This window comes from Nycticebus coucang, chromosome 17 (genome assembly GCF_027406575.1).
Source record: "Nycticebus coucang isolate mNycCou1 chromosome 17, mNycCou1.pri, whole genome shotgun sequence".
Taxonomy (NCBI): Eukaryota; Metazoa; Chordata; class Mammalia; order Primates; family Lorisidae; genus Nycticebus; species Nycticebus coucang.
Window position 1 is genome coordinate 32,575,793 of NC_069796.1, and position 13,682 is coordinate 32,589,474.

Sequence of the window (13,682 nt, forward strand, 5' to 3'; positions counted from 1 at the left end):
CCTAGCACTCTGGGAGGCCAAGGCAGGTAGATTGCCTGAGTTCAGTTTAAAGACCAGCCTGAGCAAGAGGAGACCCCGTCTCTAAAAATAGCCGGGCGTTGTGGCAGGTGCTTATAGTCCCAGCTACTCAGGAGGTTGAGGCAAGAGAATCACTTGAGCCCAAGAATGTGAGGTTGATGTGAGCTGTGATGCCACAGCACTCTACCGAGGGCGACAAATGAGACTCTGTCTTAAAAAAAAGAAATAGAAGTGGCCCTATAGGTAGCACCTGTAGCTCAGTGGGTAGGGCGTCGGCCACATACACTCAGGCTGGTGGGTTCAAACCCAACCCAGGCCAGCTAAGCAACGATAGCTGCAACAATAACAACAAAAAAATAGCTGGGCATTGTGCCGAGCACCTATAGTCCCAGCTGCTTGGGAGGCTGAGGCAAGAGAATTTCTTAAGGCCAAAAGTTTGAGGTTGCTGTGAGCTGTTACACCATAGCACTCTACCGAGGGCAACATAATGAGACTGTCTCAAAAAAAAAAACAAAAGTAGCCCTATGCCTTGCTAAACAGACCCTCAATATCTATCACACTGCCCTTGATCAATAAGACCATATGACCATTTTCCCAATCTATATCCAAGGCTAAATCTACAACTGGCCCAATATGCTGTTTTCCTCTCAAAATATTTGATCTTGAAGGGCTGTTTGACTACGCACAATTATTTTTGTCTATCCTTTTTACACTTAGAGAATTTGCTATGATATAAAAATAAAGATTACTTTGTTAAGGCACATCTATACTAGAATTTAGATAATATCAGCTTTTTTCTCTTCAGAAGGAAAGACATTTTTCCAAGGATTTTTTTTAAGTGAAATTTTACCGAAAGACATTAGTGAAAATTTAAACATCTTTATGGCCAAGGAAACATCAATTTCTTTGGCCAGGCACAATGGCTCATGCCTGTAATCCTAGCGCTCTGGGAGGCCAAGGCAGGTGTATCACCTGAGCTGGTCTTAGTTCAAGACCAGCCTGAGGAAAGTGAGACACCTTATCTAAAAATAGCCAGGCATTGTGGAGGGCACCTGTTCAAGAGGCTGACACAAGAGAATCAGTTGAGCCCAAGTGTTTGAGGTTGCTATGATGCCAGGGCACTCAACCCCAGGGTGACTGAATGAGACTCCCCCCCACAAAAGTTAATTTCTTCTACAGCATTCATAAGAAGCACCCAGTTAAAAAAAAAGAAAGCACCCAGTAAATGACCCATTATACAATTATAATTTCAATATACCTTCCTCAAGTTCAGGTTTCACAGAGGGACTATGAATGTGATTCTTTGAAACACCATTATACAGGAACATTGTATTACTTACATCTCTTGTCTGTTACAGCTCACCTTGCATTAGAGTGAGAGAGATTTGAATTGAGATTTGCAGCCATCAAATTACCACTAGTTAGATTGATGGGTGGCATTGTCATACAACCTCCAGAATGTAGATCTTCTTTCATGTCATTAGAATTAGTGCTAGGATTAACAGGGTTTGGTGGTTCAATTAATACAGATTTTATATCTTCAGATACAGCATGAGCATTTTCAATTGCATCCTGTTGACAATATCCATTTTCATACTCAGTCTTTTTTGGTTCTGAGATATCTCCTTTTCCTCCTTTAACTTTAGTAACTCTGACTTTGATATCCTTGGACCTTTTCTCTTTTTCTGTTTCCTGGAATAGATACATCCAAAATCTACCTAGTGAGAACAGTTATTTTTGTCCTTAAGAGTATAACCATAATGTAACTATAATATAATTATACTGGCTGAAACGAAACCAAACTTCTTACCTTTCCCCCTACTGAGCTACTTAGCAGTGTATTGGTGTACATTGTTTTTCTTTCTTCTCTCATAAATTCATTTTCTTTAGAATTTTCTTTTGGCTTGATGAATGAATTGACTTTTGCTTCCTGTAGTAATTTAGCTCTTAGTTCTGGTATGAATCTGACAAAAATAAGCAATATCAACCAATAGTCTTTTTTTTTAATTATTAAATCATAGCTGTGTACATTAATGCAATCATGGGGAATAGTCTTTTTATTTACGCGGATATTTTATCTTTAATAACCATTTAATCAATTAATTTACATTTCAGCTCCAGTATAAATAATACTGTATAATTATAATGTATGCCAAGAGTTAGCAAATAAAAATTGCTTTCTGGTAAAGTTATATCTTTCAAAAATTTTGCTTTGGTAATCTACAATATAAGACTTTTATAAAATAGACCCAGCTAGGCACAGTGGCTAACACCTGCAATCTTAGCACTCTGGGATGCTAAGGGTGGGAGGTTCACTTGAGGCCAGGAGTTTGAGACAAGCCTGAGCAACAGAGAAAGATCCTATCTCTACAACAAAATTTAAAAATTAAGCAGATGTGTTGACACGTGCCTCTAGTCCCAGCTATTCAGGAAGCTGAGGTGCAACAATCCCTGGAGCCCAGGATAGCAGCTGTAGTGATTTATAATCTTACCACTGTGCTCCAGCCTCAATGACAGAGCAAGATCCTGTCTCAAAAAAAAAAAAAAAAAAAGCTAATTCCTTTCGCAATGCAAAATTAGATTCCCTTATGAAAATTTTACTCAATAAAAATATCACGGCTGGGCACTTGTAACTTAGCGGCTAGGGTGCCAGCCACATACACTGGAGCTGGCAGGTTCAAACCCAGCCCGGGCCTTCCAAAAAACAATGACAACTACAACCAAAAATAAAAAATAAAAAAAATTGCCAGATGTTGTGGCAGGCATCTGTAGTCCCAGCTACTTGGGACGCTGAGGTAAGAGAATCGCTTAAGCCCAAGAGTCGGAGGTTGCTGTGAGCTGTGACACCACAGCACTGTAAGGCCACAGCACACTACCAAGGGTGACATAGTGAAACTCTGTCTCAAAAATAAATAAATAAATAAATAAATAGACTCAGCGCCTATAGCTCAAATGGCTAAGGCACCAACCACATACACCAGAGCTGGTGGGTTCGAATCCAGCCTGGGCCCACTAAACAACCAAAAAATAGCTTCGCATGGGTGCCTGTAATCCCAGCTACTCCAGTGGCTGAGGCAAGAGAATCTCTTAAGCCCAAGATTTTGAGGTTGCTGTGAGCTGTGATGTCACAGCACTCTACCCAGGGTGACATCTTGAGACTCTGCCTCAAAAAAAAAATAAATAAATAAAAATAAAAATATAACTCTTAATTTTGATATATTATCTTTTTCAAAGAAGATGCAGATCACTTTTTGGCAGTTCTTTAAAGAGATAAGACTAGTCTCAAAAGTGAACTAACAAGTTTCTGAAATTGTACTCTAGAGAAATATTTCCTTTTTTTTTTTTTTTTTTAAGTTTTGGCCGGAGCCAGGTTTGAACCCGCCACCCCTGGTATATGCCACAGGCACCACCTGATATTTCCTTTTTTTAAAGAAATATTTTCTTTTTTCTTTTTCTTTCTTTCTTTTTTTTTTTGAGATTCACCCTTGGTAGAGTGCTGTGGTGTCACAGCTCACAGCAACCTCCAGCTCCTGGGCTCAGGCAATTCTCTTGTCTCAGCCTCCCGAGTAGCTGGGACTACAGGCACCAGCCACAACACCCAGCTATTTTGTTGTTGTTGTTGTTGCAGTTTTGGCAGGGGCCGGGTTCGACCCGCCACCGTCGGTATATGGGGCTGGCACCCTACCCACTGAGCCACAGATGCTGTCCTTTTTAAGAAATGTTTTCAATACAAAATGTGACAGAACGCATCAATATTGAAGAAATATCATTTTGTTTTAGCTTGGTTTCTTTCTTTTTTAAATTTTATTGGTTTTAGATTGATGATTGATTGATCGATTGATTGACATAGTGTCTTTTTTTTTTTTTTTGAGACAGAATCTCAAGCTGTCACCCTGGGTAGAATGCCATGGCATCATAGCTCACAGGAACCTCCAACTCGGGCTCAAGGGATCCTCTTGCCTCAGTTTTTTCCATTTTTAGTAGAGACGGGGTCTTGCTTTTGCTCAGGCTGGTCTTTAACTGGTGAGTTCAAGCAATCCACCCACCTCAGCCTCCCAGAGTGCTAGAATTACCAGTGTGAGCCACAGAGCCCAGCCATGACACAGAGTCTTGTTCTGTCACCCAGGCTGGAACTTCTGGGCTCAAATGATCCTCTGGCTTCAGCCTTTTTAGGTATGCTCCACCATGCCCAGCTAATTTTTAATTTTTGTTGAGAAAGGTCTTATTATGTTGTCCAAGCTGGTCTCAAACTCTTAGGCTTAAGTAATTGTCTCATCTTAGCTCCCCAGAACATTGGTATTACAGGCATGACCGCCATATCCAGCCCTCTCTCCTTTTATTTATTTATTTTATTTTCTAATTTATTATTATTATTATTATTATTTTGGAGATAAGAGTCTTATTCTGTTGTCCTGGGTAGAGTGTCATGGAGTAGAGCTCACAGCAACCTCAGACTGTTGGGTTCGAGTGATCCTTTTGCCTTAGCCTCCCGAATAGCTGGGTCTACGGGTGCCCACCACACATCTAGCTCATTTTTCTATTTTTTAGTAGAGACAGGACTACTAAAGAGACAGGTCTCTTGCTCAGGCTGGTCTTGAACTTCTGAGCTCAGGCAATCCATTGCCTCAGCCTTCCAGAGTGCTAGGATTATAGGTGTGAGCCACCCATGTCCGGCCTCCTCTTTCCTTTTAGAAGTTATTTATTTTTTAGGCTTGGCGCCTATGGCTCAAGTGGCTAAGGCGCCAGCCACATACACCTGAGGTGGCGGGTTCGAATCCAGCCCAGGACCTGCCAAACAACAATGACGGCTGTAACCAAAACAAATAGCTGGGCGTTGTGGCAGGCGCCTGTAGTCCCAGCTACTTGGGAGGCTGAGGCAAGAGAATCGCTTAAGCCCAGGAGTTGGAGGAGGTTTCTGTGAGCTAAGATGCCATGGCACTCTACCCAGGGTGACAGCTTGAGGCTCTGTCTCAAAAAAAAAGAAGTTATTTATTTTTTAATAGAAAATCCAGTTGTATGGTTCAAAATTCAAAGGCTATACTGAGAAGTTTCCTTTCCATCCTGTCCCTGAATTGCACAGTTTCCCCTCCTTGAAACAGCTACTGCTATCACTTTGAGAAAGTTTAAGAGCATCAGTCCATCAATGAATTCTTCCCTAGTGCAGCCCACCTTGGCCAGTGCTATATGGGGCGTATGTTTAGCCTAATAGCAAGTAATGTGAGGAGATGAAAAAAAAAAAAATCAAGGGCTGCGCCTGTGGCTCAGTGGGCTGGGTGCTGGCCCCATATACCAAGGGTGGTGGGTTCAAACCCAGCCCCAGCCAAACTGCAACAGAAAAAATAGTCGGGCGTTGTGGTGAGCGCCTATAGTCCCAGCTGTTTGGGAGGCCTAGGCAAGGGAATCGCTAAGCCCAGGAGCTGGAGGTTGCTGTGAGCTGTGTGACACCATAGCACTCTATGGTGGGCGATAAAGTGAAACTCTGTCTCTATGAAAAAAAGAAAAAAAAAAGAATCAAAGAAATAGTGTGATTAGTTTAGCTAAGTGAGAAAATGTCACACTTCTATCCAGTCTCCTTTGCATTGTAGAAGTCCAAGAAAGAGACATCTATTCACAGAGGTCTTTTCCAAACATTTTCTGAAAGTTATATAATTTGAACTCAAGGTACTTTCACCTCCCAATAGCAAAATCTTAATATCTAAATACTTAAGATAAATTAACTTTGTCTAATTATATTATGATATGAAGCAGAATTTTTTATTTAGTAGCTAGCACATTTCATCAATGGCACATTAAATATATCACCTTATTTTTTAGTTCATGGTAAAATTCCTAAAATACTTGAAGTTCTAGTTACTCTCAAGGATTCTCTTTAGTTTGCCTTTTTCTGTTTAAATAGTCTACCTCCAATGGCATTTCCTAAACTTTTTCATATCTGACCTTACTTCCATCATATTTTTAATTGATGTGCATCTTTTTGACTTCAGATCCAAAGATGATCTGAATGATTTTGTAATTAATGAGAAACTTTTCCCGTTTCTTTCAAAGCCCAAATAGAAAGTGGTATTTTTTAGAAATATGACAAAATCTAAATTGTCAATATATACTATATGCTGAGCTTGTCACAGGCAAGAAGGGCTACAGGAAGTATGGCCCCTGTCTTCAGAGAACTTCTTTTTTTTTTTTTTTTTTTTGTAGAGACAGAGTCTCACTTTATGGCCCTCGGTAGAGTGCCGTGGCGTCACACAGCTCACAGCAACCTCCAACTCCTGGGCTTAAGCGATTCTCTTGCCTCAGCCTCCCGAGTAGCTGGGACTACAGGCGCCCGCCACAACGCCCGGCTATTTTTTTGTTGCAGTTTGGCCGGGGCTGGGTTTGAACCCGCCACCCTCAGTATATGGGGCCGGCGCCCTACCTACTGAGCCACAGGCGCCACCCGAGAACTTCTAAATTAGGGGGTTGAATAAGATAACAGGCATTACAAGAGAGAATGAACAGAGAAAAAATCATTTGGGGAGTGAGCACTAGTTATAATAAATAGATCAGAGATGCTATCAGAAGAGGAAAACCCGGCGGTGCATCTTACAAGGGTATATGAAACTTGGTAAATGTGGAATGTAAGTGTCTTGGCACAGTAACTGAGAGAATGCCAGGAAGGCTATGTTAACTAGTGTGATGAAAGTGTGTCAAACGGTCTGTAAAGCTAGTGAATGATGCCCCATGATCATATCAATGTACACAGCTATGATTTAATTAAAAAAAAAAAAAAGAAGAGGAAAACCCAGACTACTCTCTGACTCAGAGGTTCAAATGAGAGTAAAGCTATAAAGTATCAATTGTGTATTTAATATTCCCTTGTTCTATGATGACATTCAAACTCTTCATATGAAGAGTTTAGGACATTATAACTGTATCATGAACTATTTTTTTTATTATTAGACTTTTCATCAACTTTATTTATTTATTTATTTATTTTTTGAGACAGAGCCTTAAGCTGTTGCCCTGGGTAGAGTGCAGTGACATCACAGCTCACAGCGACCTCCAAATCCTGGGCTTAAGAGATTCTCTTGCCTCAGCCTCCCAAGTAGCTGGGACTACAGCACCCGCCAGAATGCCCAGCTATTTTTTGGTTGTAGTGTCATTGTTGTTTGGCGGGCCCAGGCTGGATTCGAACCCACCAGTTCTAGTGTATGTGGCTGGCGCCTCAGCCGCTTGAGCTACAGGTGCTGAGCCACATCAATTATGTTTTATTATTAGACTTTTCATCCACGACACTTATAAGTCTACCATCTACCTAGTTGATATCTGATGCAGTAATTCAGTAAATTTTGTTAAGCTGCATATCTCCGATATACAACATTAACCTATGTAGCCATTCTCCTGCTAATAAAAAGGACTTAAAAGGCTCTGTGCCCATAGCACAATGGTTACAGCGCCAGCCACATACACCGAAGCTGACAGGTTCAAACCCAGCTGGGCCAGCTAAAAACAACAATGACAACTGCAACAAAAAATAGCTGGCATTGTGGCGGGCACCTGTAGTCCAAGATACTTGGGAGGCTAAGGCAAGAGAATCCCTTAAGCCCAAGAGCTGGAGGTTGCTGTTAGCTGTGACACCACAGCACTCTACCAAGGGTGACATAGTGAGACTCTGTCTCAAAAAAAAAAAAAAAAAAATCTACATTCACTCAAAATGCTTACTTTTCAATAAATCCATCCCTGGTAAAATACTCATGATGCAAAAGATCAGTAGATGATATCCTCTCAGCAGGATCAATTTGTAAACAAGCCTAGAAAAGGAAAAATATTTTAATGACAAGCGAGTTCTTAACAGCGCTCCCTATGGTAAAAATTAAATTTATTTGACGAATAAAAAAGTAATTAATTATCCAGAGCTAAAAGGATTCTTGAAAAACTGGCCAAACTAGAATTTTAACTCATGTTGTCTGACTCTGAATCCAGTGCTCTTTCTACGGCATAATACAATTTTATAAACATTGAAGTCTCCAAATCTTTCAATATTCCATTATTAGAATATTTCTTTTTTCTTCCTCTTCCTTGGGAGTATTTTAACTGAGTAGAGAAACAACCACAAAACCACAAAAACGAAAAACAAAAATAAATAATAGTACGAAGTTTTGATATTAAGTTGTGCCTAATGAAATGACTATAATAATAAATAGAACACATTTCTTTAATCAAAGATAGAATTTATAAAACCATCTGCTTCACAATTTTTCATTCTTCTCTGAAGGAAGGCATAAACATAATAGTAATAGGTGACATAGGTGACTTTTATGCTTACTAAAGAAAATGGCTTAGCCTGTTCCTATCACTTCATACCAACTACAACTTTATAAAATAGGTATATATATATATATATATATATTTTTTTTTTTTTTTTTTACAGACAGAGTTTCACTTTGTTGCCCTTGGTAAAGTGCTATGGCGTCACAGCTCACAGCAACCTCTAGCTCTTGGGCTTAGGCGATTCTCTTGCCTCAGCCTCCCCAGTAGCTGGGACTACAGGTACCCGCCACAACACCCGGCTATTTTCTTTTTTTTTTTTGAGAGACAGAGTCTCACTTTATTACCCTTGGTAGAGTGCTGTGGTGTCACACCTCACAGCAACCTCCAACTCCTGGGCTTAGGCGATTCTCTTGCCTCAGCCTCCCAATAGCTTGGATTACAGGCACCTGCCACAACGCCTGGCTACTTTTTTTTTTGGTTGCAGTTTGGCCAGAGCCGGGTTTGAACCCGCCATCCTCGGTATATGGGGCCGGAGCCTTACTGACTGAGCCATAGGCGCTGCCCTACCTGGCTATTTTTTATTGCAGTTGTCACTGCTGTTTTAGCTGGCCAGGGGCCAGGTTCCAACCCACCACCCTTGGTATATGCGCCAGTGCCCTACCCACTGAGGCACAGGTGCCCCCCGAGGTGTATTATTTTTATCCTCACTATACAGATAAAGTGGACTGAGGGCCAGAGAGATTAAGTAATTTGTCTAAGATCTCATATCTAGAAAAGTTAGAATTAAAATCCAGAAAATTCCAGGAAGAAATGAAAAGGTTTGGGGGGACAAGGAATAGCCAGGTCCCATAAAACTTGGGAAACATAGATTTCTCCAAAAGAGGAACAGACACAATTCTTCAGTTATTTCTATGAGAAAATTTAAAAATAAATACATCAGAATGCTGATTAGATAGAGAAAATCATTTAGGTTGCCTTTTTAAACTTAGTCTTTTACAAAGTTATTGTATAGGGCGGTGCCTGTGGCTCAGTGAGTAGGGCACCGGCCCCATATACCGAGGGTGGCAGGTTCAAACCCAGCCCCGGCCAAACTGCAACAAAAAAATAGCTGGGCGTTGTGGCGGGCGCCTGTAGTCCCAGCTGCTCGGGAGGCTGAGGCAGGAAAATCACGTAAGCCCAAGAGCTGGAGGTTGCTGTGAGCCGTGTGATACCACGGCACTCTACGGAGGGCAGTAAAGTGAGACTCTGTCTCTACAAAAAAAAAAAAAAGTTATTGTATAAATTCCAGGTAATTATATACAATATTATGCTTCTGTTTATTTCAAAATGCATACTTTTAAAATTTATTATTTCCTTACTTATGTACTTATTCATTTTAAGTCAGAGTCTCACTCTGTCCCCCTTGGTAGAGTGCCCTGGCATCAGCCTAGTTCATAGCACCTCAAACTCTTAGACTCAAGCAATCCCCTTGCCTCAACCTCCCAAGTAGCTGGGACTATAGGACCTCATCCTGGCTAGTTTTTCTATTATTTAGTAGAGATGGGGTCTTGCTCTTGCTCAGGCTAGTCTTAAGCTCCTACGCTAAGGGATCCTACCAGAGTGCTCGGATACAGGCATGAGCCACTGCGCATGGCCAGAACAACTTTTTTAAGGGCTATCTACATATTAGAAATTGTTCGTGCTAAAGGAAATTGGCTAGTTAGAGAAAAGAAAAAATAAAAGCAGATTTACTTTTTACAATAAACACATCTTACATTTTGAATTTCATACTGAGTAGTTGGTATATTTATTAACCTAGTGAAAACACAATTTAGGCTTGGTGTGGGGGCTCACTCCTATAATCTCAGCTCTTTGAGAAGCTGAGGTGGGAAAATCATTTGAGGCCACAAGTTTAAGACCAGCCTGGCCATATAACATGACCCTGTCTCTATAAAAAATAGGAAACATTAACCAGGCTTGTGGTATGCATTTTGGCCCAGCTACTTGAGAAGCTGAGGCAGACACACACACAGTGAACTATGATCACTGCACTCTAACATGAGAAACAGAAAGAGACTCCATTAAAAAAAAAAAAATTGGATGGCGCCTGTGGCTCAGTCGGTAGGGCGCCGGCCCCATATGACGAGGGTGGAGGGTTCAAACCCGGCCCCGGCCAAAACTGCAACCAAAAAAAAAAATAGCCGGGCGTTGTGGCGGGCGCCTGTAGTCCCAGCTACTCGGGAGGGTGAGGCAAGAGAATCGCCTAAGCCCAGGAGTTGGAGCTTGCTGTAAGCTGTGTGATGCCATGGCACTCTACCGAGGGCCATAAAGTGAGACTCTGTCTCTACAAAAAAAAAAAAAAAATTATAAAGGCTGGGTGCAGTGGCTCATGCCTGTAATCCTAGCACTCTGGGAGGCTGAGGTGGGCCGATTGCCTAAGCTCAGAGCAAGACCTAGTCTTTAAAAATAGCTGTGTGTGGCTGAGCTCCCATAGCGCAGTGGTTACGGTGCCAGCCACATACACCTAGGCTGGGGGGTTTGAACCTGGCCCAGGCCAGCTAAAACAACAATGACAAATGCACCAAAAAATAGCTGGGCACTGTGGCGGGTGCCTGTAGTCCCAGCTACATGGGAGACTGAGGCAAGAGAATTGCTCAAGCCCAAGGGTTTGAGGTTGCTATGAGCTGTGATGCCACAGCACTCTACTAAGGGTGACAAAATGAGACTCTGTCTCAAAAAATAAATAAGTTATATTAAAATAATAAAAAACAGCTATATAAGGTTTTTGTTTTTTTCAATTCATGGTTGAGTTTGGCCTTGATGTAACGTCAAAAAACATTAAAATTACAGCTGCCAATGTCTTGTGGCTACGTTAAGACAGTGGTCCCAACCTTTTTGGGACTAGGGACCAATTTCTTGAAAGATAATTTTTCCATAGCTCAAGTGGGTGAGGGAGGTGGAGTTCTGGCAGCCTGGTGAGAGATGGGGGAGTAGATACAATAGAATAACTGAATCTTTGTAATTTATAAAGAAAAATGGTTTATTTGGCTCATGGTTTTATAGACTATACTAAAAGGAATTACATTTGCTTCTGGTGAGGGTCACAGCAAAAGGGAAACCAGAGTACGGGGACTCCATGGTAACAGCAGAAACAGAAGAGGGAGTGGGGAGGTACCACTTTCTGCTCTAGGTAGGGGAGGGACTCTCAAGGGAACTAATAAGGAAGAACTCACTCATTACTATGAGGACTGAACCAAGCTATTCATGAAGGATCCATCTCCAACATGGTGGGAATCAAAATTCAACATCTAATATCCAAATGATAGCAAGGTACCACAGTACAAAGAACAGATCTCTAACCTGTCTAGACTACTTGTAAAAAGTAGTGATAAGTATGGTAGGAACTTTTGCAATTTATGTCTAATTGTCATTAAAGTGGGATAAACTAAAAACAGTGGATATGATTATCTTTGGGGGTTCTGACAGCCTATGAATTTTAATTCCTCTGTATTAAAATCTTTTTTTATTTTAAGACAGAGTCTCATTCTATCACCCTAGGTAGAGTGCTGTGGCTCACAGCAATCTCAGACTCCTGGGCGATCCTCTTGCCTCAGTCTCCCAAGTAGCTGGGACTACAGGAACCTGCCACAATGGCTAGCTAGTTTCCCAATTTTTTTTTTTTTTTTTTTTTTTAGTAGAGAGGAGAGTCTCACTCTTGCTTAGGCTGGTCTTGAACTCCTAAGCCCAGGTGATTCACTATCCTCGGCCTCCCAGAGTGCTAGAATTACAGGCAATGAGTCACTGCACCCATCCTCTATTAAAAACTTTTTAGAGATAGCATTACTTTAGGAATCTTTTTGGAATTCCATTAAAGTAATCATTTAAAACTATATTATAATTAATGCAAATTTCTCAGATAAAAGTTCTTAATCTCATAACATACATGAACTATATCTGCCAACAATCCATTAAGCTTTGGGTATTTTTTTCTTGCATTTTTGAGGTGTTGAACTTGAGGAAGGACCACCCCAGCAAAAATGGGACTTGTAGAAAAGATATTCTGCAAGTGAGGTGTCAAATTGCCTGAAAAGAGAAGAAATATGTATATAACAAAACAGAGAAATTAGAATACAATCAAAATAATGAAATTGCTATGTAATCTGCATTAAATTACTAAAAACCAAGACAAGGAAAAATAAAAGTTATGTCTTTTAATTGTGTAAAGTTAAACAAGAAACTAATTATGTCATTTTAAAAATTGAGGTTTCCCTAGCAATCTACTGATAACACATGGGCAACAAAGAATGTAAAATCACCAGGTTCATTTTCTATTCTCAACCTATAAGACGTAAGTAATTCCATCAGAAAAATCACAGTCAAATTTTATACATTTGCATTTGGATAGCTCCATTGCTTAACAGTGAAGTGTTCATCAGCAAAATACATTGAAACCTTACTCAAAACAGCTTAAAGTATTAAAAATTATTTCAAAATCAAAATACTGCCAAAAAGAAACAGACTAGTAGTAGTAGAATGCAAAGAACAACAGGAATGGAAAGAACTAAGGTCTAGCACCAGTTTTGCTTTAACTATTTCTATGACCTCGGTAAATCTCTTCCCCTTTTGTGTCTGTAAAATGATAGGATTAGTCCCATCATCTCTAAGGTGTTTTCTAACATTAACCTTATAACTAGGACTTTAAAGAAAATACAAACAAAATGTAATGCCTTTAGGCTTTGAACTGTACCTTAATTTTTAATCCAGATTTCACTGGTCTTAAAACTATTCTCAGTACCTGATCCTGTAATTACAAGTTTATGTTGAGCTTCCCCACCACACAAAGGGCTCTTCAAGGTCCTCATTCAGAAATAAAACCTCAAACCAGGTATCTTATGCCTGTAATCATAGCAGTTTGGGAGGTCAAGGTGGGGATTTACTTGAGGCCAGGAGTTCAAGACCAGCCTGAAGAACAAAGTGGAGACCCCCTTCTCTGCAAAAATAGAAAACTTAGCCATGCGTGGTGGCATGTGCTCATAGTCCCACCTACTTAGGAGGCTGAGGCAGGAGGATCACTTGAGCCTGGGAGTTTGAGGTTGCAGGGATCCTTGATAACACCACTGCACTATAGCCAGGGCAACAGAGCAAGACTCTGTCTCTGGAGAAAAAAAAAGTTATTGAAATACCATGTGTGAGGCTAAGGCTAATCATTAAAAAGTTTGGTTGGTCAAACAGCATCATTAAATAATTAAACTCTCAGCCAGGCTCAGTGGCTCATGCCTGGAATCTGGGAGGCCATGGTAAGAGAATCTCTTGAGGTCTACAGTTCAAGACCAGCCTGAGCAAGAGCGGAAACCCCTACTCTACTAAAAACAGAAAAATAAGCCTGGTGTTGTGGCAGGCACCTCTAGTCTCAGTTATTCAGGAGGCAGAGGCAGAAG

General features: G+C 40.7%; 1 protein-coding gene across 1 annotated transcript in view; it reads right to left on the reverse strand.

Annotated features, from left to right (window-relative positions):
- CDKL3 (cyclin dependent kinase like 3) overlaps positions 1-13,682 on the reverse strand; it is a 64,781-nt gene that overhangs the window by 15,742 nt on the left and 35,357 nt on the right. Inside the window, exons 5-8 of the mRNA XM_053566141.1 lie at positions 12,188-12,327; positions 7,717-7,805; positions 1,829-1,982; positions 1,382-1,710 (exon numbers count right to left, since the gene is read on the reverse strand). Coding sequence (XP_053422116.1) covers positions 1,382-1,710; positions 1,829-1,982; positions 7,717-7,805; positions 12,188-12,327 — 712 coding nt within the window. The remainder of the gene's footprint in view (positions 1-1,381; positions 1,711-1,828; positions 1,983-7,716; positions 7,806-12,187; positions 12,328-13,682) is intronic.